This window comes from Lynx canadensis, chromosome D2, assembly GCF_007474595.2.
Source record: "Lynx canadensis isolate LIC74 chromosome D2, mLynCan4.pri.v2, whole genome shotgun sequence".
NCBI lineage: Eukaryota > Metazoa > Chordata > Mammalia > Carnivora > Felidae > Lynx > Lynx canadensis.
The window spans coordinates 11,607,647-11,632,861 of record NC_044313.2 but is presented as its reverse complement, the minus strand read 5'-3'; the positions used below and the strand labels follow the sequence as shown (position 1 = coordinate 11,632,861).

Sequence of the window (25,215 nt, the reverse complement as noted above, 5' to 3'; positions counted from 1 at the left end):
GACAGTTTAAGTAAGTTGTTTAACAATAAAAAATGCCCTCACAATAGAATAAAATAAAGCTTATTTCACAGATTTTAATTGTTGTTTCTTTGGAGAATACTTTATGAAATGTTTACTTTTGGAAAAGGGTGAATGTAGTCAATATTAATAGAAGCAGGAGATATGTTCAGATGGCATCTACAAAAAATAGATCAGATGCCTTTACTCAAGTGTCTCGCTGTGTAAGGTTTGTTGTTGTTTTAGCTATTGAGGATTTAATTTCTTCTAGTATTTTAACTTTAGCGCTGGAATGGCTAAATCATATCAGTCTAACCAGGTAACTCAATGAGGTTGATTTTAAAAATTGTTTACAGAATATTTTTCTCTCAAAACTCAATTGATATTTGTAAGAATCCAGTAAACCTTCAGTTTATAATATTCATATTTTTAGAGGAGTTTTATTCTCTTACTATAAACTACATGGAACCCTTTCTGACAACAGGCTGGACACATGAACAATAAAGGTCCTGATTACATAGTGTGCTTTTCCAGTGTGACCTGGTGCAGTCTAACTGGGGGGAAAAGGAATCTGAGGGCTTTGGCTTTGGCTCATTTTATTTTAAAATACTGGTTTTAGACCATCTTAGTTACATTTGGTGGCCAAGAAATTGTTGAAAAGTAAGAGTAAGGGTGGAATAGACACTAATTTCTGTCTCAAACATCGGAAGGAAAAATAGATTTTGTATCACTTCTTTGTAGGTGAAAAGGACACCATTGCCTATTTCTGTGCCCATTTCGAAGAACAACTGAAAATTTACAAAAAACAGGTGGGCTTTGATCTGTATTAATGTTCCTTCATTTTCAGCCATGGTTATGTATCTATTTCTTTAAATTTCGTGAAAATAACAATATACTATTTGTAATTAAACAAAATGGCATCTTGCCATGAAGTTGAAGAATACATAAGCTAAGAGTATTTCTAATATTCTCTAGGAAGAATTGAATCAGCTACTTTAGACTGTTTTTAGATAAGAATTAGTCTACTGTCGTTAATTATTATAGTTGAAGTATCCAGAGTAAGGAAAGAAAGGCATCTCTCAGTACCACCTGTAGTTCTGCTTCCTGAAGATAACAATTTGATATGTGTCTATCTTCAAGATCTTTTCTCTCTGCCCACCTCTCATGTATTTATATGTAGGACTGTGATCATATAGACTAAAATCAAGTGAAAACTATTAAGTGAAATTACAAGTTCAATAAGATGACCAGATTTCAGATACAAGATTTGTATAGAATAACCTGTGGGGGATAAGCTTGGGGAATAAGCACTGATGGGTTAACAAGGCATAAAGAATTATAAAGCCAGGGGCGCCTGGGTGGCTCAGTCTGTTGAGCGTCCGGCTTTGGCTCTGGCTCGGGTCATGATCTCGCAGTTGTCGAGTTCGAGCCCCGCATCAGGCTCTGTGCTGACAGCTCAGAGCCTGGAGCCTGCTTCTGATTCTGTGTCTCCCTCTCCCCGCCCCCCCCCACCCCCCATGCTCTGTCTCTATCTCAAAAATAAAGATAAACATTTTTTTTTTTAATTAAAAAAAAAAAAGAATTACAAAGCCATAGGATGCTCACACCCAAGTTTGGGTAAACAAGATTAGGTGTTATAAGGATAGAGAAAGGGGGGTGGCTGAGGCCCCCAGAATAGAGTAGGTGGGGCAAAGGCCCCCAATACAAAGATATGTAGGGTAAGCAAGATTACCCCCCAAGCCCCCCAAATTAGTGCTATAGCAGAAAGCTTTCACAGGAAGGAAGGACCAAATTAGGTAAACAGGTAAATAGGGCTATAGACTGCTGCCCTGAGGTGATGCTGCCCAGAGCTGAGCTGATTAACAAGAGAAAGGTGCCTTGTTAACCCTGAGGTTATTTTCCCTGTCTTATCCCCTAGGCTAGCTAAGATAAACAGACGCAGTGCCTCCTGTCTGCCTTTAACAACCATCTGTGCGGTGCCAGGATTTTGTTTTATATTGACCCAAACCCCAAACACCGTATATCTTCAAAACCCCCTTTCCCTCATGCCCATGAGTTAATGTTCACGGATTCATTGTCTCTTTATGCACTCCCATCAAGTTTGTAAGCCTTTTAATCTTCATAAATACGGAGCAAGGACCCTTATTCGGGGCTCTTGTCTTTTCCCAGACATGAGCCATCTCTCGCTTTTAATCCTGCATCTGTTCTTTTGCTGGCCAAGAGAGAACTTGAGACTTAGAGTCTACGATAGTCTAGTCTGTGGTGTATGGGGATGGGAGATGGGACGAAGAATTACTAAAGAATGCAAAGGAAAACCTGGATAAATGGAGAAAAAAATACCATGTTCCTGGAAAGAAGGATTAATACTGAATAGATTTCAGTTCTTCCAAAATTAATGTAGAAATTTCGTGCAGTCCCAAAGTCTGAGCAGGGAAATAAAAAGCAAACCCTCATGGCCACCTGGGTGGCTCAGTTGAGTGTCAGACTTAAGCTCAGGTCGTGATCTCACGGTTCATGGGTTCGAGCCCCGAGTCAAGCTCACTGCTATCAGTACATAGCCCGCTTCAGATCCTCTGTCCTGTCTCTCTGTCCCTCCCCTCCTCGTGCTCTCTCTCTCTCAAAAATAAAAAAATTTTAAAACCCCTCAGATTGAAAAAATTATAAAGTTTGACAGTAAGAAATAAAGGCAAGTAATTGGGGAAATGAGAACGCTCACAGATTGCTAGAGGAAACATAAGTTGGTATAGCTATTTTGAATGGTATTATCAATCAAAATAAAATATGCTTATACTGTTAATCTGGTAGTTTTGCTTTTTGATATCTTTCCTGTATATTATATATAGAAGTCATTTCTAGGTGGATATGGATCTGAATGCAAAAAGTTAAACTGTAAACCTTTTAAAGGAAAATATAGGGTTGTTTTGTTTTGTTTTGTTTTGTTTTGTTTTGTTTTAAAAAGACCCAGGGCCTTGGCCCAGACTCACCTTGGCACCCCCAGAGCATCTTTTTGATCTTTGGTCTTAGGACTTAAAAAGCATTAACCAATAATGAAAAATATTGATACATTTGACTTTACTAAATTTTTAATTGTTATCAAAGTTTTATCATTTATTTAAACTGTATTAAAATTAAATAGGACTTAAATCCCAAACCATAATGAAAAAATAATTTAGACTTTATTAAAATAAAGAACTTCTGTTTATTAAGAGGCACCACTAAGAATGGGAAAGCAATTCACAAAGTAGAAGATATTTAAGATTTTTTAATACATATATAGGACAAAAGATTCCTATCTAGAGTTACTAAAAACAAAAAACCTCTTAAAAACGCTAAAAATAGATGTACAACCTAAAAGAAAAGGCGACAAAAGACTTAAGCAGATGTTCATGAAAAAGTGTATTTAATAGGCCAATAAACATCTGAAAGGGTGTTGAACTTCACCCATCATCAGGGAAATACAAACTAAAACCGCTTATACACCAGAATGACTAAAATAAAACAATCATACATACCAAGTTCCATTAAGGATGTGAAATAACTGGGACTCTAATACAAAAAAATGTTTAAATGTACCTGAAACTCACGTTCAATCCAGGAGGCATGTACAAGAGCATTTTTTGCAGCATGAAAGTAACCTGACTGTTCATCAGAACGTCAGTGGATAAACAGTGTGACACATTTAAAGTGTTGACTACAGGGGCGCCTGGGTGGCTCAGTCGGTTAAGCATCCGACTTTGGCTCAGGTCATGATCTCGCGGTCTGTGAGTTCAAGCCCCGCGTCAGGCTCTGTGCTGACAGCTCAGAGCCTGGGTGGAGCCTGTTTCAGATTCTGTGTCTCCCTCTCTCTCTGACCCTACCCCGTTCATGCTGTCTCTCCCTGTCTCAAAAATAAATAAACGTTAAAAAAATATATATTTAAAAAAAAATAAAGTGTTGACTACAGACGCTTAAAAGCGATGAGGTAGATCTGTGTGCACTAGCATGGAAACATCTTAAGATCACACAGAGCGAGAAAAGACTGTAAGAGCACATGGTGTGTTGCCATTTCAAACCCACAAAACAAAACCGTGTCGTTTATATACACGTAGTTCTTTTCCACATATATGTTCTCACACATATGTGGCATGCACATTTATGTAGGCATACCTTTATATGGGCTGAAAGGGCACACACTGAACGGTAACTGTTGTTACCTCCAGGGAAGGGCGTGGGTCTGGGTTGTGGTGAGAAGGGATTTGACCTTTGTGTTTGAAATTTTTTTTTAACTTGTTTTATTTTTTAAAATTTACATCCAAATTAGTTAGCATCTAGTGCTACAGTGATTTCAGGAGTAGATTCCTTAGTGCCCCTTACCCATTTAGCCCATCCCCCCTTCCACAACCCCTCCAGCAACCCTCAGTTTGTTCTCCATATTTATGAGTCTCTTCTGTTTTGTCCCCCTCCCTGTTTTTATGTTATTTTTGTTTCCCTTCCCTTCTGTTCATTTGTTTCGTCTCTTAAAGTTCTCATATGAGTGAAGTCCTTTGATTTTTGTCTTTCTCTAATTTCACTTAGCATAACACCCTCTAGTTCCATCCACGTAGTTGCAAATGGCAAGATTTCATTCTTTTTGATTGCCGAGTAATACTCCATTGTATATATATACCACATCTTCTTTATCCATTCATCCATCGATGGACATTTGGGCTCTTTCCATCCTTTGGCTATTGTCGATAGTGCTGCTATAAACATGGGGGTGCATGTGTCCCTTGGAAACAGCACACCTGTATCCCTTGGATCAATGCCTAGTACTGCCATTGCTGGGTCATAGGGTAGTTCTGTTTTTAGTTTTTTGAGGAACCTCCATACTGTTTTCTAGAGTGGCTGCACCGGCTTGCATTCCCATATGGTTGAAATTTTTTACAGTGTGAATAAGTTCATATATCAGCAATATGTGCAATTATAATTAGCACTACAGAAAATAAACCACAATTTATTATTTTTTTAACGTTTGTTTATTTTTGAGATAATGTGAGATTGTGATCTGAGCTAAAGTCAGATGCCTAACCGACTGAGCTACCTAGGCGCTCCAAACCACAATTTAAATGTAACAACTAGGGGCAACTTGGCTGGCTCAGCTGGCGAGCATGCAACTCTTGATCTCAGGATTGTGGGTTTGAGCCCCGTGTCAGGCTCTGTGCTGACAGCTCACAGCCTGGAACCTGCTTTGGATTCTGTGTCTTCCCTCTCTCTCTGCCCCTCCCCCAGTCTCACTCTGTCTCTCTTTCTCAAAAATAAATAAACATTAAAAAAAATAGACTTGCTTAAAAAATGAATTTTAATGATACTGAAGCGTGTAAAGGAAGTAGTAACAATAACCTCCTTAACCACCCTCATCCCTGTTCTGTATGGACTTTTAAAGCCTGTTTGTACACGTCAGTTTTACCAGCGTGTGTACTGAGCAGACACCTCCTTTCTGATAGGACCCCAGTAATGTTCCCTTGTCCACCTGCATCCCCTGGGTAATTGCTTTCTGGGAGGTGGGCCCACGGTCAGCCTGACTCAGTCAGGGTGGCACCACTGTTCCTGTTGCCAGTGATTGGCTTAGGCATTGGCCTGTTTGTGTTCATCGGCAGTTTGGCCAGTGAGGGATGATGTGAGGGAAGTCTGCTGGGAAGCTTCTGGGAAAGATCTCCTGCTCTAATAAATAAGCGGAGATACAGAACCCAACAGTCCCTCCGTGATTGTTGTGTGTGGATGTGATGTGCCGCTGCAGCTATGGCAAAACCGTGAATGAACTGGCCTCAGGGCTGACCAGTGTGCTGAGGATGGCAGAGCAAAAAGACGGGGAGAATTGGTACTGGTGCCACTGAATTAAGCAATTCCGGAACCATGCCGCTTCCAGACTTCTTGCTCTGAGACCTGAGTCAGTGATTTGTCATTTGCAGCAAAAGCCCATCTGGACACGTGTATATATGCACATTTAAAATGAAGTCAGTGGAGGGCTATACCATGTATGCTATTCTGCAGCTGTTTTCACTTAATGTTCCATGGCTGTTATTTAACCGTTTATCTCTTGGTGGACCCTTAGGATCTAGTTTTTGCTATTGTAAAAACAAAAATTCCAGAAAACAACTTTTGTGTACTTTGGGACACTTAGTTGCTTTACAGAACAGATTTCTAGAGGCAGAATGACCGGATCAAACAGGATGCATTGAAACTTGATAACTACCACTTTGTTGTTCCCCAAAAGATCCCAACAGTTTATACCCTCAGCAACAGTGGGAGCCATGCCCATCTCCCCGTATATTCACCGATGCTGATGACATTTAGGATTCAATTTTTGCCTCTGTAAAGATGAAAGCTAGTTTTCTGTTTTAAAATTAGTATTTCTTTTTTTTTTTAAGAGCTTTTATTTAAATTCCATTTAGTTAACATACAGCGTAATATTAGTTTCAGGTATACAATATGGCAACTCAACACTTCCATTCAATTCCAGGTGCTCATCACAAGTGTCCTCCTTAGTCCCTATCACCTATTTAACCCATCCCTCCACCCATCTCCCCTCCGGTAACCACCAGTTTGTTTTCTACAGTTGAGAGTCTGTCTCTTGGTTTGCCTCTGTCTCTTTGATTATTAACAAAGTTGTAGCCTCATGTTTATTGGCTATTTATATATTTTCTCTTGTGAATTTCCTCTGTATTGTGAATTTACTCTTCTTCTTACTGAATTTATAGCACTCTTATGTAGTATTGGTTTAATGTTACGGGTCTGTTCCCCCACGTAGTCCTTTGTGTCTTTTTGTTTTGTTTTACCTTTGCTTACTTGTATTGTCATTGGGTAAAGAGGTTTTAAATTTTTATGTTGTCACATTTGTCCATCTTTTTCTTTATGCCCTCTGGTTCTTACGTTTAGAAAGTCACGTCCCATCCTACAGTTATGGAAACATCACCCCGAATATTCTTCTAGCTTTTTTATAACTTCAAAAAATATTTAGGTCATTAATGCATCTTATGATTTGTATATAATGAGATTTAGAGAGCTACAGTAAGTTTTCCCCCACTATGTAGATAGATAATTATCCCAGTACCATTTATAGAGTATTTTTTATTTCTCCCAGAATGATATTGTTAATATTTTAGATTCCTCAATGTGCATAGGTCTGTCTCTAAGCTGGCTGTCCCGTTCTATGGGTCATTCATCTGTTTCTCCACGAGTACTTCTGTCTTAATTGCTGCAGATTTAGAGTATGTTTTGCTTTCCAATGGGACAAGTCCTCCTTTATTATTAGTCTTCAAAACTTTTTCCATATACTTACCTTCTAGAGGAACTTCAGAATTAACTTGTCAAAGTCCACAGAAAGATCCTGATCAAATTTTGATTGGGATTGTTGAGTGTTTAATCTGGGGAGACTTGACATCTTTATAATATTGAATCTCACTATCTAGCACCATAGTGTGTCTTTCCATTTACTCAGATTTTTTTTTACGTGTTTAAGCAAAGTTTTATAGTGTCCATAAGTAGGTCTTGTATATTTTTTAAAACTTCTAAATATTTTTAATATTTGCATTACAAAGGACCTTGTTTGTTATTTTATTATAACCAATTCTAATTGGTTTTTTAATTGGTTTTTACCAATTTATTCTAATTGGTCATTGCAGATACATAGTACATTAAACAACTATTAATGCTACCTAAATATAACAAGTGAAAATCTAACTTTATAGGGGAAAAAATTGATGCCTGAGTGGATTGATTTCTAAGTATGGCTATCAAATATTTCTAAAACAATTTCAAATAAACTGATTCAAAACCACATTGAGTTTAGCATCTGATTAAACTGAATTTGTGTTCCCTTAACTTTCACAGGTTATTATTAACTTGGTGGACCAGGCAGGCAGGGAGAAAATTATTGGCGATGCTTACCTGAAACAAGTGTTACTCTTCAACAGCTCACACCTCACTTATGTCTCATTTGACTTCCATGAGCACTGGTAAGAGGGCTTCCTGATGGGAGTTTTGATCAGTTCCAGTGTTTGTGGTACACGCTCCCACAGCAAGCTGAGCTCTCCTCTTCCTTACGGGGAAGAACACTTTCTTCTTCTCATTGTTAACTTAGTTTTAATTTTCATATGAGCTTTATTTTGGCTAAAAATTGAATTGTTCCTGAAATATTTCATCTTTCCCAAAACAACATGGCAATGGAGAGTTCCATTTTTCCTTTTATCACTCGAAGAACTTCTGGAGCTTTTCCTTTCAGCTTGAGTCCAAGCCTAGCAGAAGTAATCGAGTACCCTTATTTAAAAATCATTCTGCTGGCTCATCTTCATGCTCTATTAATAATACTTCTTTCTCTATGGATAAGCTTCACTAGAGTTTGCTCTGGAAAAACAACAGTCACTGGATCATTTTGATGGTAATTTTAACTTGTGTGTGTTCTGAAAGCTAGCTTCTTTGTCCTAATCCTGGCTCTGATGTGGGTTCGTTTACCTAAGTTTTGAAAATTTGGTGGGGGGAAAGAAGCTTCTGATAGCTGTGATAGGTTTCAATGTATTCTTAAATATATTTTCTTTCACAATAGAGATTAATTACAAATATGTATATAATTGCCTATATAATTTATAGTAGAGTTAACCTCACATACTTACAGCAATAGTTTTCTTTAATTTTTCCAAGCTACTTTAAATACTGTGACTTAAGCTAAAAAATCTGTTATTAGGTTTAACCTATTATTAAACTTTTTTTTTTCTTTTGGCATGTGTTTTAGCCGAGGAATGAAGTTTGAGAATGTTCAAACACTAACGGATGCCATTTATGACATTATTCTTGACATGAAGTGGTGTTGGTAGGTATCTCCTAAGAAGTCAATTTGACAAACTGTTGGACTGTGAAATCAGATGTATTTGTCTGGTACTGCTAAGCACTAAAATAGTAGCAGCAAGCTGAAAAAGCGTGTTCGTTTTTCTTATTTTGCTTCCTAATTCCCAGTCTCCTTTTCGAGAGTGTCAGTCACTAGGCAGCATTAGCTTTGAAAAGGGAAGAGGTGTCAGATGGTCAGGCAAGATGAAGCGAAATGCTCTAGGACTGTTGTTTAATTCCATCTAATGCTCCATGGTCTATATTTCCTCTTCCTCTTCTTCTCACCATCCCTTCATCTAAGGGAAGGAAGCCTTAGAGGTACTCGGTCTCAGCTTGCAGGTAGTTCAAAATTAGAAGGAAGATGATTCTCAGACTGCAGGAGGGAGGTGTAGGAAGAAGAAATTGGCTTAAATGCTAGGGAAGAACCTTCAATTGGACTCGAAAGGCCAGAGGTGGACAGAGAGATTGGACGCACAAGGCATGCTTCATGCCTTCTCACTGAGTGGTAAAGTGACTTTGTTCAAGCTCCATGCGTTCAGATGCATTTCTACTTGGAGTCAAAAAGGAGGGACAGGATGGTGTTTTAAAGTGGCTTCTGGCTTTAATATATATTTAAATATTTTAATATCATATATTTATGGCTTTAATATATTAATATAATTCTGGCTTTAATATATATTTAAATTATTTAAATATCATAATTTGGGGTTGTGTCACCTCTGCCTCGTAGTTGTGAAACTTGGAGCAAGTCACTGTACCTCAGTTTTGTTTTTGTTTTTTCCCCAAATGGGAATAATCACATCTGTTTTACCAAGTTACTAGGTAAATTAACAACAGCGTCTACAAAGTACTCAGTCATGCCCATCACATAATGATATGTCAAACAATGGATAACCAGTGCTATTGTTGTTATTCTACTCTAAGGAATTGTGGTTTTTGAAAAACTTGCTGAAGTATTTCATATTGTAACATAATCCCATACTATTTTTGAAAAGGGTGGATCAAGCTGGAGTAATATGTAAACAAGAAGGGATTTTTCGTGTCAATTGCATGGACTGCCTGGATCGCACCAACGTGGTCCAAGCCGCCATTGCGCGAGTGGTCATGGAACAGCAGGTAATTGGTGGTCCCTCGGATTTATAAGTATTCATTTCTAACTTTTCTTCCCCACATGTAAACAAGTAACTAAAATCTTTGTTCTGTAGACAATTTACAGCATACGAACAACCTTGTTACATTCAAACCTGCCGAGTACAACCTTCACTAGAAATAAGTGGAATTAGGGGCATTTTCTTACGTACTCAATTCAAGAATACGAGACCCCCGCATTTCAACGTCGATTGGGTGGCACTTTGTGGTCATATGCCTTTTTTCTCTCAGCTCCAAACCCTGCCTTGTGCACATGGGGCTGGGAGTTTGCCACACTTTCTGCTCAGCCCGAGCTCTGTGTTGGTCTCTGCCAGTAGGAGGTGCCAGAGGAAGACCAGGAGGCTGGAGGAAAGAGAAGGAACAGGCTTCTTCACCTGTGTTATGGTCCTGTTGGCAGCGCCCTCTCCAGCCATTGGCTCCTTTGGCACCACAGGACCAGCCTCTACCCTCCACGCCCCGGTTGGTTGCAGCTGCATTGTGCAGTCCTTACGCCTGTCACTCGGTGTCCTCCTTTAGATCTTTGAACGCCGCAACACCTGAGTAGTGAGTTCTCAAGGTGGAAATTCTTAGCATGGTTTCAGGGCTTTTTTGATAGAGCCTAGTGACTGTTTGAGATTGTGAGTCCGTTCCTTCTAACGTTACACTAAAGCTGCCAGATTCTGAGTCCAAGCACTGGCTCTGTCTACCACATATGAGGTTTGACCCCATGTGAAGAACTCAGCTTCTCGAAACTTCTGTCTCTTCATCCTTAAAATGGATGTAATAAGAGTATTGATTGCGTAGGGTTGTTATGAGGAGTAAAGGAAATAATTTATATAAAAAATCTCTTAGAACCCCAGCACAGAGTTCACCTTTATTGGGCACATACTGCTGTGTTACCGTTAGTGTTATTGTTGTCTCAGTAGGCTTTTTTGATAGTTTGACTTCATAGGCAAATTAAAAACACGGACAAAATATAATAAGAGCCTACACATTAAAAATTACACCAAAGCAGTATAAATATTTCCTTCTATTCATTCATGTGTAACAGTTCGTAAAACTCTCTCCCAACTGTGCTTTTTTTGGGGGAAAGTCTGAAAACACCATTACTTTTATTTGAGGATCCTAAACTGTTTATGAACATGCTTCCTTTTTCTGCAGTGTGTATTTTATGCTATGGTTTCCTGGCTTATATGTAGCTAATCCACCAATGTGTTAATTTCAGCTAAAAAAATTAGGTGTGATGCCCCCGGAACAGCCACTACCAGTGAAATGCAATCGGATCTATCAGATAATGTGGGCCAACAACGGAGACTCCATTAGCAGACAATATGCTGGGACAGCTGCTCTGAAGGTAAGTAAGTGCAGCATGCTTTTGTGGATCATTCTGGGGGAGATTGGACGTGGTTGAAAACTGACTCTGCTTTTGAGAGGAAGATATGTGGGCTACAGATGGTAGTCTATGTAGCTGACTCCTTTCAGGAATGTTTGGCTAAGGTGCGAATCACACATTCACATCCTGCTGAGGCCAGGTAATGTGACCACCCATTAGATTAAAGGGGGAGATGGGTATGACCCTAAGGAAAAGCATATCTTGTCTCAGGAGGGGACTGTTCTGCTTCCTTTTGGGACAGAGGCCCAGGGTTGCTAGATTTTCCAGTTTTTCACGGGAGTTTGGAAATGAGGAATTTCATGTGAAATAGTTGTTTTTTTAAAACTTTATACAGATAAAATGTGTCCGTTGACAGGACTCAGTCCCTAGTATGATGATTGGCCTCCACTGAATTTGAATCCCCAATCCTGCGTCTTACTAGCTCTGCAACCTTGGACAAGTCACTTAACCTGTGTCTGTCTCTTCATTGTAAAACAGGATAATACTAGGCACACTTCAAAAGATTGTCATGAGAGGGTCGCCTGGGTGGCTGAGTCAGTTGAGCCCTGACTTCAGCTTAGGTCATGATCTTGTTCCGGTCATGATCTCGCAGCCTATGGGTTTCAGCCCTGTGTCGGGCTCTATGCTGACAGCTCAGAGCCCAGAGCCTGCTTCACATCCTATGTCTTCTTCTCTCTCTGCTCCTCCCCTTCTTGTGTGCACTCTCTCTCTCTCTCTTAAAATAAGCATAAAAAGGGGCACCTGGGTGGCTCAGTCAGTTAAGCATCCGACTTGGGCCCAGGTCATGATCTCACAGTTGGTGGGTTTGAGTCCCGCATTGGGCTCTGTGCTGATGGCCCAGAGCCTACAGCCTGCTTCGGATTCTGTGTCTCCTTCTCTCTCTCTGCCCCTTCCCCGCTCATGCTCTGTCTCTCTCTCCTTCAAAAATAAACGTTAAAAAAAATAAAAAAAAAAATAAAAAGCATAAATTAAAAAAAAAAAAAGATTGTCATGGTATTATACGCCTTAGTGCATGTGGGGGCCATTCCTGGCACATAGTAAATGCTGAAGAAATATTTTATTATCTTTTCGTGGTTGTTATGAATAAGTCTTTGGAGGATCCTACAGAGCCATTCTTCACAGAATTTAATTTACATGTAAATTATAGTTACTGGTCACTAAATGCTCCCTCTGTGGGCAATAGGAAGTGGTTGAATTAGTTTAGTTTTATGTTAATTTTCCTTTAAGGTAATAGTTCATCTCAGGATATTTCTTATAAAAAAACTGTCAAGGTCTCAACAGGCATCAGATAGTCCATCTTTGGTTGAGTGATAAATCTCAAAAAGCTTTTTATTAATTAAAGAAATTGAACTTTAGAAGTCCTTGTACAAGTTCTTGTTTAAAGAGAAATACTTTGATGCACCCCACATCAGAACACCTAAATATATAGAGCAACGACTAATAGAATGAAAAGGAGAAATAACTTGCCTAAGTCATAGTACGATAATAGTTGGCGACTTTGAATACCCCGTTCTCAACAATGGGTCATCTGGGCAGAAAATCAATAAGGAAACAGTGAAATGGACCCAACAGACATATATAGAACATTTCATCCAACAACAGCAGGATACACATTCTTCATAAGCACACGTGGAACATTTTCCAGGACAGATCATATGTGAGGCTGCAAAACAAGTCTCAACAAGTTCAGAAAGGTAGAAATTATATCAGTGTCTTTTCTGACCACAGTGATATAAAACTAGGAATCAATAATGGGAAAATTGGAAGATTCATAAACATGTAGAAATGAAACACACTCCTGAATAATGAGTGAGTTAAAGAAGAAATCAAAAGGGAAATATCTTGAATCAAGTGAAATTGGAAACACAACATATCAAACTTATGGGGTGCAGCAAAAGCAGTTCTAAAAGGAAAGTTTATAGCTATAAATGCCTACGTTAAGAAAAAAGAAAGATCTTAAACAATCTCACTTTATACTTCAAAGAACTAGAAAAAGAAGAAGAAAGTAAGCCCAAAGTTAGCAGAAGGAAGGAAATAATAAAGATTAGAACAGAAATATTTGAAATAGAGATGAGAAAAACAATAGAAAAGATCAGCAAAACTAAGAGCTGGCTTTCTGGAGATAAACAAAATTGACCTTTGGCTAGACTAATCAAGAAAAAAGACAACTGATACCACAGAAATACATACAATCACAGGTGACTACTCTGAACAGTTAGTTATATGCCAACAAATTGGACAATTTAGAAGAAATGAATAAATTTCTACAAACATACAACCTACCAAGACTGAATTATGAAGAAATAAGAAAATCTGAGCAGACCAATGAGTAAGAAATTGAATCAGTAAGCCAAAGCCTGCTAAAAAGGAAAAGAAAAAGAAAAGCCCCAGACCAAATGATTTCACTGATGAATTCTACCAAACATTTTAAAGAAGAATTAATGCTATTCCTCCTCAAGTTCCTCCAAAAAATAGAAGGGAGGGAACACTCTGAAATTCATTTTATGAGGCCATGATACCAAAGCCAAGACAGTCCAAGAAAAGCAAATTACAGGCAAATATCCCTGATGAATATGGCTGCAAAAATTCTCAACAAAATACTGAATTCAACAGCACATTGAAAAGATTGTACGTCATGATCAAGTGGGACTTATCCCTAGGCTACAAGGATGGTTCAACATATGCAAATCAATAAATGTGATATGTCCCATTAATAGACTGAAAGATGAAAATCGTATAATCATTTCAGTAGATGCAGAAAAAGCATGTGATAAAGTTCAACATCCTTTTATGATAAAAACTGAACAAATTGGGTATAGAAGGAATATAACTCAACATAATAAAGGCTACATATGACATATCCACAGCTAACAGCATATTCAGTGGTGAAAGGCTAAACACTTTCCTCTAAGATCAGGAGCAAGAGTGCCCACTCGCCATTGCTATTCATGATAGTACTGGAAGTTCTACCCAGAGCAATCAGGCAAGAGAAAGAAATAGCCTTCAGATCAGAGAGGAAGAAGTAAAATTGTCTGCAGATGACATGATGTTATCCATAAAAAAATCGTAAAGACTCCACCAGAAAACTGTTAGAACTAATAAATGAATTCAATAAAGTTATATGATACAAAGTCAACACATGAAAATCTGTTGCATTTCTATATACTAACAATATCTGAAAAAGAAATAAAACAATTCTATTGGCAGTAGCATCAAAAACAGTAAAATACTTAGGAATAAATATAACCAAGAAGGTAAGAGACCTGTACAGTGAAAATTGTTAGGACATCAAGGAAAGAGACCCAAAATGAAAAATATCCTGTGTTCATACATCAGAAAAATTAATATTGTTAAAATTTTCATACTACCCAAAGCTGTCTATAGATTCAATGCAATCCCTATGAAAATTATAAGGGCGGGGCGCCTGGGTGGCTTAGTTGGTTAAGCATCTGACTCTTGGTTTCAACTCAGGTCATGATCTTGTGGTTCATGAGTTTGAGCCCCGTGTCAGGCTCTGTGCTGACAGTGTGGAGCCTGCTTGGGATTCTCTTTCATTCTCTTTCTCTCTCTGTCTCTCTCTGCCCCTCCCTCTTTCTCTCAAAATAAATAAATAAACTTAGAGAAGAAAAGTCTAATGACATTTTTCACAGAACTAGAAAAAAATCCTAAAATTCATATGGAACTACAAGACCCCTTAACAGCCAAAGCAGTTCTGAGAAAGAACAAAGTTGGAGCAAAACAAAGCTGGAGCAAAAAGAATTTCCAATAGGGGAAGGATAGCCTCTTCAATAAATAGTGATGGGAAAACCAGATATTCACCATGTAAAAGAATTAAGTTGGACCCCTGTGTTACACCACTCACAAAAATTAAACTGAAATGTATTAAAGACTTAAATGCAAGGCCTGAGCTTTTACAGTTTGCTCCTACAAGAAAACATAGAGGAAACCTCTGAGACATGGCCTCAACAGTGATTATTTGGGTGTGACACAAAAAGCATAGTGAGAAGAGTAAAAATAAACAAGTGGGACTACATCAAATGACAGAGCTGCAGCACAGCAAAAGAAACAACAGAACAAAAAGACAACCTACAGAATGGGAGAAAATATTTGCAAACCATATACTTGATAAGGGGCTAATATCCAAAATGTATAAGGAACTCCCATAGCTCAGTAGCAAAAAAACAAATAATCTGAGTGAAAAAGTGGGCAAAACACCTGAACATTTTTCCAAATAAGACCTACAAATGGCCCAGAGGTATATGAAAAGGTGCTCAACCTCTGATAATCAGTAATTAGCAGAGAAATGCCAATCCAGACTCAATAAGCTAACCACCTCATACCTGTTAGGATGGCTGTCATCAAAGACCAGAGATAACAAGTATTGGCAAGGATGTGGAAAAATAGATGTCATCGGTGGGATGTAAATTGGCACAGGCATTATGGAAAACAGTAAGGAAGGTCCCTAAAAAATGAAAATGGAATGGCCATATGATCTAGCAATCCCATTTATAGGTATATATGGAAATGAAATCAGTGTCTCAGAGATAGCTGCCCTTCCACGTTCACTGAAGCATTATTCACAATAAATAGCCAAGACATGAAAACAACTTCAGTGTCCGGTGGTGGATGAATGTGGAGTGAGTGACTGGATGTGTGTGTGTGTGTGTGTGTGTGTGTGTGTGTGTGTGTGTGTGTGTGTGTGTGTGTGGTGGGCTATTATTCAGCCATAAAAAAGAAGGAAATGCTGCCTTTGCAACAACATGGGTGAACCTTGAGGGCATTGTGTTATGAAGTAAGCCAGACAGAGAAAGACAAATACTGTATGATCTCACTTGTGTGTAGAATCTAAACAAGTCAAACTCGAAAGCAAGAGTTGATTGGTGGTTACCAGGGGAAGGGGAAAATGGAGAGATGTTGGTCAAAGCATACAAACTTCTAGTTATAAGATGAACAAGTTCTGGGATCTCCTGTGCAACATGGTGACCATAGTTAAAAACATGTGTTGCATCCTTGAAATTTGCTAAGAGAGAAGATCTTAAATGTTCTCACCACACACACACACACACACACACACACACACACATACACGCACGCACGCACGGACTGTGTGAGGTGATATGTTAACTGACCTTAATGCAATCATTTCATAATATATATGTAGGTCACATCATCACATTATACACCTTAAAGTCACACAGTGCTACTACCATTTATATCTTGCCAATTATATCTCAGTAAAGCAGGGAGGAAAAGGAGAAATACTTCTTTTTTCCTTGATATTACACTTCTTTGGACTCAGCATTTATGTCTTTCTCTTCATAATAGATTCTTATTGCTAAATATTTCCTATGAATAATTTCACTAATTAGCAATATGTTCTTCCTAAGCCATCAGTGTTAGGACTGCTTTTGAAATCGCCTTGGATGGAAAGAGTAGGGTTGTGATGGGGAAAAACAAAAAAGACGACAGTGCTTTCCTTTTGTTTAAGTTTAAATCACTGCCCTCCAGGGCCTTGCTCTGACACCTCTTTTGAAAAGCAAGAGAAAACAATTTAGCTCTTCATTAAATCATTCTACAGAAATTGTAATGGGCAGCAAGATACAGAAAAATACAGAAATCTCTTTCTCTCTGGACACAAACATCCACATCCACCAGTTAAACACCATTGTAATAAACTCTAGCGAATGGTCCACATTTTCCCACATCAGAAATTTGTAGTTTTTGAGTATCCTACCAGGTTGAGGCTTTAGATCTTTTTGTTTGTTATGTAGTAAGTTCTGACCTGTAAATTCTAGAAATTCTACAGGTTGCCAAGAATGGATTTAGTTTAAAGCACCTTCTAACTGAAGACTTAATGCCACAAATAGCATTTTAATTATTTGATGTGCTTGTGTCACAGCCTAATATTAGTAGGTATTTTAATTTAACAGCACTATTTAGAGATTATGAAAGCCTATAGAATTTTGGTCTTGTATTGAAAGCCCACATTGACTTTGGGAAAATTCTTACATTTGAATCAATTGTCAGAATGACTTTTTCCTCAACAGGGTGACTTTACAAGGACAGGAGAAAGGAAGTTAGCTGGAGTTATGAAAGATGGTGTGAACTCGGCAAATCGGTATTACCTGAATCGATTTAAGGATGCTTATAGGCAAGCTGTTATAGGTAAGGAACATAAATGGCTTTCTTTCTTTAAAATTTGTTATTCCTCCCTGACTAGTGTTTTGCAGAAACCAACTTCATTAACACAGCGCATGTTTTATAATATACTTACTTGTGTTTCTATATTGAGCATCTTACCCAAGAAATCAAATTCAGATTTTTTCAAGACTAGACTTTGACAGATTTTTTTAGGCTGAAGCACAAAAGCAACCACTCATTTCCATGTGTATTTGTCAGTTTGCTATTCATGTAACAGAAGGCAGAGTTGAGGTTCCTGGAGTATGGCATGAGGTACCCTAAAATTTCATCAACTGAAAACTCCATGTTCTATTTGTTTTTCCATTACTCAAGGCTGAGAGATGTGATGAGATGTCTTTCTTGCCCTGTATGACATTTGTCATATGTTCTTGCTGTGGACAGCACACCATCCTTTCCTGTAAGCATGAATGAACATGATGTTAGGGTTCCTTATTTAGAGATTATCCTAACCAGTTCTTATCACGATTTAGAAGAGGAAATGGAGGTAGATTGCCCAGTGGAATTCATACAGTGGCACGTTTTTAATTTAATTTTCATGAAAGTATTACCTCATAGGATTAAAGTAAATGTAGAACGTTCTGGGTTAGAACCAAAGTAACAACTCGTCCTATGGTCTCTGAGGAATTTTTTTGCTTTTTAGTTTATTTATTTTGAGAGAAAGAGTGCATGCTTTAGAGCAGGGGAGGGGCAGAGAGAGAGAGAGAATCTCAAGCAGGCTGCATTGTCAACGCAGATCTGGACGTGGGGCTCGATCCCACAAACCGTGAGATCATGACCTGAATCGAAATCAAGAGTCTGACACCCAACCAGTTGAGCCACCCAGGCATCCCTCTGAGAATATTTTTGAAATTCTATTGTTTAATCTGATTATTTGCCATACATGCAATGGTAAGGCCTATACACTGGTCAGTTAGGTATTTGAGAAGTCTGGTATAAAAAAGTTTGGTTTTGGCCATAGGTAGGGTGTGCATTGACCGGAAAATTGGATTTGAGCAGTTTATTCAAGAAAAAATAAGACACTTTTCCTCCATTGGTTGATCTAGCAGCTCAGTTCAGTCATTGAGGACCCAGACTCTGTCCCTCTCTGTTTGACCATCCATTGCATCAGCTTCACCCTAATCTTGAAACTGGATTTCTTTAAAGGTGAGAGAAGGCGTGAGGCCACAGCAGTCTGGGCTTACTGCTTCCCCTTGTAAGGCCAGTGGCCAGCAGCTTTCTCCCAGAAGCTGCTAGGCTCACTGTCCTGAACACCTGTAAAGAATGGATTACAGTGCTGTGTGAAGGCTTGAGCTATATGCCACACCACAAAGAAGTTAGCTGGTCTGTTCAGTTCCTTTGCCCGTTTGAAAATTGGTTTGTTTTTTTTGTTACTGATTTGTAGGAATTCTTTGTACGTTCTGGATGTAAGTCCCTATCAGATGATTTGTAAACACTCTCTCCCATTCTGTAGATTCTTTTCGGTTTCATGGCATTGCCTTTTGAGACACACAAGTTGTTAATCGTGATGATGTCCACTTTGTCTAGTTTGCTGTTGTAGCTTGTGATTTTTGTGCCCTATCTGAATGAAACAAAAAGGCCTAATGCAGGGGGGCGCCTGTGTGGCTCGGTCGGTTAAGCGTCCCACTCTTGATCTCAGCTCAGGTCTTGATCTCAGAGTTCTAAGTTCAAGCCCCCTGTTGGGCTCCGTGCTGGGTGTGACTCCTACTTTAAAAAAACAAAAACCAGAAAAAACCCACCTAATCCAAGATCACAAAGATTCATGCCTATGTTTTCTTTTTTTTTTTTTTTAATTTTTTTTTTTTTTAACATTTATTTATTTTTGAGACAGAGAGAGACAGAGCATGAACGGGGGAGGGTCAGAGAGAGGGAGACACAGAATCTGAAACAGGCTCCGGGCTCTGAGCTGTCAGCACAGAGCCCGACGCAGGGCTCGAACTCACGGACCGCGAGATCATGACCTGAGCCGAAGTCGGCCGCTTAACTGACTGAGCCACCCAGGCGCCCCCATGCCTTTGTTTTCTTATGCGTTTTATTGTTTTAGGTCTTACACTGGCTTGTTTTTTTTAAATTATATTAGCAAATTAAGATGATGATAGATATTAACACTTTCTACTCTAGATTTGATGCAAGGCATTCCAGTGACAGAAGATCTTTATTCCATATTTACCAAGGAGAAAGAGCATGAAGCTTTGCATAAGGAGAATCAGAGAAGCCACCAGGAACTAATTAGCCAGCTGTTACAAAGTTATATGAAGTTACTGCTGCCTGATGATGAAAAGTTCCATGGGGGCTGGGCCCTCATTGACTGTGACCCCAGGTGAGTTGGAGTCCCGTTCTGGTAACTAACGTGTTTCAATTTCTGATGTTGTTGTCATAATTAGCACTAGTGGCTGTCCATCAAGCTGTGGGCATGGATGCTTGGTGCATGGCAGTTTTCATATACCAGGGCTGGAAACTGAGGCAAGCTGACAGAGGCACTCACTTTGGGTGCAAAATTAAAGGGGCATTTAAAAAACTCGGCAATGAAGAGACATATTTTAATGCAATTTTTTAAAAAATCCATATTTGAGTCAAATTGTAGAACTACAGTTCACAGCTGCCTGCCCCCCCCCCCCCACACACACCCCAGAATCTAGGTTTATTGCTCTGTTGCCCACAACTGAGTGCAGCAAGAGGAACAATGATGGCACTTACTTGGATTGTTTGGAAAGTATCCTGGCCTTTCACAAAATCAATCGGCCAACGAATGCTCAACATTTTTTAAACGAAAACCATCCAGTTTCAAGTTGTTCTTCAAAAGGAACAGCAGGATCTAAATTCATTCACAGATTGAGTGTTTACTTTTACGCTAAAATCTAACATTATAATCTTCAATATTATGAATTAGAAACATTGCAGAAAATTCTAGACCAAGCTCTGAGGACAAATGGCTCTGTTTAGATTTTATTGCACTTTACCTTTCATGTGCTTTTAATAAAAGGCGTAAAACAAGCTTGAAAGAACAATTGAATGCAAGGTAATATTTATATGTATACTAAAATTAAAAACAATATTGACTGTAGGTTCATAGGGAATCCTTCCATGACTTTAATTTCCTGGATTATTTCACTTTGATAATCAATACTGTATGTGTGGATGCAGTTTTCAGACTCATAAAATAAGAGATGAGGTTTTTCTTACATACAAATTAGCGGAAAACTTCTGGGTTCCCATGAGCCATTTGGTAAAAATTTTTGATTCATGTACCTTAGGTTTTTGTGTGTGTTTTTTAAATAACGTTAGTTCAACTTAAGGCAGCATCCCAAAAGAGGGAGATTCAGGAATAATTATGGGCAGCACACCTGCAGTTTGCTTGAATTTTAACTTTGCACTTCAGATTTGTAAAGGTGTTGTGATTGTCAATATCATATTCCTTAGATCAAGTATTTTTATTTCTGCTTTGGAGATTATTGAAATAGGGAAAGACCAAAATGTTCTTTTTTTTTTTTTTTTAATGTTTATTTATTTTTGAGGGACAGAGTGTGAGCAGGGAAGGGGTAGAGAGAGAGGGGGGAGACACAGAATCCAAAGCAGGGTCCAGGCTCCGAGCTGTCAGCACAGAGTCCAATGTGGGGCTTGAAACCACGAACCGTGAGATCATGAGATCATGACCTGAGCTAAAGTCGGATGCTTAACTGACAGTCACCCAGGTGCCCCAAAATGTTCTTTTCTAAAGCTGACTACCATTTTGCAAGGTCACATTACACCTGATTTGATTTCCAATCCTGTAATTCTCACATGAAGTTGGTCTCCTGGATGAGGAGTTTAAAAATACGTAAAGTGTGTTTGTGCTGTATTTAAAGCTTGCTGCACAACTTGGGTAGGCACGCTTGTTAAGAGTCAGAAGAAGCCTCCTGCATTTAAGAAAAATGTGTATGAAAACACTCAAGGCTTTTTTCTGGCAACTGGGCTCACTGGCACAACATAAATTACTGGTACCGTATGTACCAGAACAGCTGAAACAAGACTGGTCTCCTCTCCTGGGATCAGATCAGGTCCTTAAGAAAATTGCTGGGTGGTTAGATTCCCAAACCCGTAATAACTTTCCAGATGCCAATGCCTATCCCAGTTTTGTCCTTTCTTCATTCACATGATGAAATACTTCTCTTTTTTTCTGATTTTTTTTTGACCCCTCCACCCCTTTCTAGTGCCCGATGATTGAACTCCTCGTTTTTCTTTAATCCTGCACTATACCGTTGGGCTTTCTGGTAACTGGGAGACAGTGATTGTGTTCTGCTCATCTTTGGTTGAAGCTCCTGAGGAAGAATAATTTACTCGGATAACCCATACTAGGCAGCGAGTGTCCCTGAATCCTTCCCTACCCATTCCTTTGGGTTAAGGATATCTCTTCCCTCAAATTCCTCGGCTGTGGGCCTCTGGCTAAGTCTCCTAATTTCCAACCTGTTCCTGGATTCCCTGCCTCTCTTCTTCACGTGTCACCCCTGCGAGGTGTTTTGTCTTCTAATTCTTTCTTAGACGGTCTGTGGCTAAGTTTTAGTGTGATGAGAGGATCCCTTTGCCCACGTCACATGCCGAAGCACATTCACCCCCGCCGTCCTCATCCTTGTCTTCTTCCTCGTGGTCATTGGTGGACAAAAGAGGCCCATCAGAGCCAGAGTCATGGACGTAGTGAAACCTTGTGACCTCTGTGCTATAGGACACAGAAAGATTCTGAAGATTGTCCCATCAGCTTACATCTCGTTGGCCGAGGTGTCGTCTTCTGTGTCTTGTTGGTTCTCACACGTAGCCAGTTCCTGATGGGAGAATGGTTCTGTGTGTTGCCTCTTCAGCACAGACACTGGACTTGGTCCGACAAGAGATGGGCAGGGAGCCCCACTGCTACGCCGGACATCAGGAGTGTCTGAGGAAGTGACGTATGGATTCTCAAGAGGAGGACAGGGTTGGGGGAGCAGAGGGGACACAGACTTGTGGGAATCTGCACGTGGTCTACTGGGTGACAGGGACAGACGGCTCAGGTTTGAGACTCTCTACTCTGGTCTGGGAAGGATCTCCTATCCCTGAGGCTGACCAAACTGAAAGCGGTTGCATCTGATAACGGTTGAGGTGTTAGCTGCTTGCTAGGTTTTTTTCTTGCCCTTTGTGTTTCCCACTATTACTGTTTTACTAGAAACTGCCACCCTTGAAGCTGTGGGACAAGATGACATGGATAGAATAGGTAGTGAAGCTGAGGCAGTGACTTCGAAGGTTGTATTTTGGCTTGGTGGCTTGGGTAGAAGGCCGGGACCCGCCCATCCGGAGTCTTGGTATCTTTGAGGTAATGGGAGACACTTTGCCACCCTGCGGCTGGCCCCAGCGTCGGCCCCTATGGGGGGCATGGTTTGGAGCCTTACATTTGGGTTTTGGAGGAGCTGGAGCAGAAGCCATCGTTGTTTCAGGTCAGTCTTCTCTTTTATTCCAGAGGTGATGCTTTTTCAGATACAGAATTATTACCATCTTCGGGTTCACTACCTTTTCCTCTCAGGTGGGTTATTCTCTGATGGGTCTCATGTGCCCATTTGAATTTCCAAAGTTAACTGTGTGTCTGCATCTCGATTACACACAGTTCTTTAGAATTCTCCTGCTTGTCAGCTCCTCTCTACTTTTTGTTGTGGCTGTCATTCTTTCTAATACTGCTAAAATTTCTTTAACTTCACTACCGGTATTTTTCCTCATTTGCAAAGATTAAAGATTTTTTTTTAGATGGCGGACCATTTTCCCTTGAAGGGGGATGTTTGGAAACTTGCTCTTTGGCTGACTTGCTACGGAACCTTTGTACAGTCTCTCGACTAAGCCAGAGAGGTAAACCCAGAGCAGGCGGACCCTGATGGAGGACAGGGAGAGAGAGCTCCAGGAATGGCTGTGTGGGCTCAGATCCCCAGCCAGCCAGCCAGCCAGCCATGGGGCTTGGGGTCTTCAGCAGTTGATACCTACCTGCCTCCGCCATTTGCTCCTGGGTTGTGTGTATATATTTTTAAAAACACCTTCTTTGAGATAGAGTTCATATACCATGTAATCCATCCATGTAAAGCATACAATTAAATGGCTTTTAGTATATTCATAGAATTGTGCAATTATCCCCATGGTGAATTTTAGACCATTTTCATTACAACAGAAGAAAGCCCTGCACCCACTAGCAATTACTCCCCATTCTCCTGTCCCTCTGCCCAGACAACCACTGGTCTACTTTTTGTCTATCTATAGATGTCTCTGTTCTGGACATTGCATATAAATGGAATCATATAATAAGTGACTTTTATGACCACTTTTGTGACTGGTTTCATTCACTTAGCATCATGTTTTCATGGTTCGTGCATGCTGTGGACCGTATCAGAACTTCAGGCCTTTTTGTAGCTGAGTAGCATTCCGTCATATGGATATAGCGTGTTTTGCTTATTTTCTTCCATGGATGTACATTTAGGTGGTTTCCACTTTCTGGCGGTTGTAAATAGTAACACTGAGAACAGTCCTGTACAAGTTTGGGTTTGAACATCAGTTTTTATTTTGGGTGCATATCTAGGAGTGGAAAGTGCTGGGTCATGTGTAAATCTGTGTTTCACTGTTGAGAAACCATCAAGCTATTTTCCAGAGTGACTGTGTCATTTGATATTCTCAACAGTGTATGAGGGTTCCAATTTTTCCACCTCGCCAACATTTGTCCCCCCCCCCCTTTTTTTTTTAATTACAGTCCTCCTAAGAGGTGTGAAGTAGTATCTGACTGTGGTTTTGATTTGCATTTCCCTACTGACAAAGGATGTTAAGGATTTTTCCTTGTACTTGTTGGCCATTTGTGTATCTTCCTTGGAAAAATGTCTGTTGAAATCTTTTGCCCGTTTAAAAACAGTTCTGTGTCTTTTTGTTGTTGAGCTACTGTGTTTTGGTAAATAAACTTTTACAGGGCTGGGGATGGAGTGAGGCAAGTGAGACAAGGTTGTACAAGTGCAGGGTCAGATCCTGTCGTTATTTCAAATGTTGGCTGGTGTTTTGTTCATGATATTTTGGCGTTAGGATTTTTTTTTTTAAATACTGCACTAAAAAATTAATGGCTGGGTGTTTTTGATGTCGGTTGAATTTTGCGTCAGAGGCTCGCCGCAATGCGGTCCCGGTCACTTAACTCTGGCAGGAAAACAGTTTGGGCCGCAGTTGACAAATGCGCAGCCCTGCCACCACAGGAACGACCCGCTCCCCGCGCTGTTCCACCCCTCCCGGGGCGGCCGCGCACTGTCGCTGCACTGTTCCCGCACTGCCTGCGGGCCTCCCGGGTACTCCCGTCGCGGCCTCTTGCCTTCCAGCGACGAGCTCGGCTTGCACCCCCACGGCCAGCCAGCGGCGCGGACGACGGGTGGTCTGAGTCCCTGCTCCCTGCACTGCGCCCCGTTGCCGCGAAAACGCTGGGCCCTGAACGACAGGTGCCTGGGGGCGCGCTGCTGGTCGCGAGGGGAGTCGGCAGAGTGGAAGGACAGCGGGCGTACCGCCCAGGTGCCCTTCGGCACCTCCACCAGCCCACTCGTTATTTTGCCCAACTCTGTCGAGCCCGCTTTTTCTGCCCCGAGTAGATGCCCACTTCTCCACTCGTTTCAGGGCAGCGGGGAGGCGTGGGGAGGCGTGGGGCGGCCACGCTG

The 25,215-nt window shown here is 40.2% G+C and overlaps 1 protein-coding gene across 5 annotated transcripts in view; it reads left to right on the top strand.

Annotated features, from left to right (window-relative positions):
* Positions 1-25,215, top strand: part of INPP5F (inositol polyphosphate-5-phosphatase F) — an 89,260-nt gene that overhangs the window by 54,047 nt on the left and 9,998 nt on the right. For 4 of the 5 annotated variants that reach the window (XM_030334319.1, XM_030334318.1, XM_030334320.1 and 1 more), the window contains 7 exons: positions 739-806; positions 7,846-7,970; positions 8,744-8,821; positions 9,831-9,951; positions 11,189-11,317; positions 17,404-17,521; positions 19,676-19,874. In XM_030334319.1, coding sequence (XP_030190179.1) covers positions 739-806; positions 7,846-7,970; positions 8,744-8,821; positions 9,831-9,951; positions 11,189-11,317; positions 17,404-17,521; positions 19,676-19,874 — 838 coding nt within the window. Of the gene's footprint in view, positions 1-738; positions 807-7,845; positions 7,971-8,743; positions 8,822-9,830; positions 9,952-10,298; positions 10,516-11,188; positions 11,318-17,403; positions 17,522-19,675; positions 19,875-25,215 lie in introns of those variants that run through there. The other variant, XM_030334323.1, reaches the window with a different exon arrangement.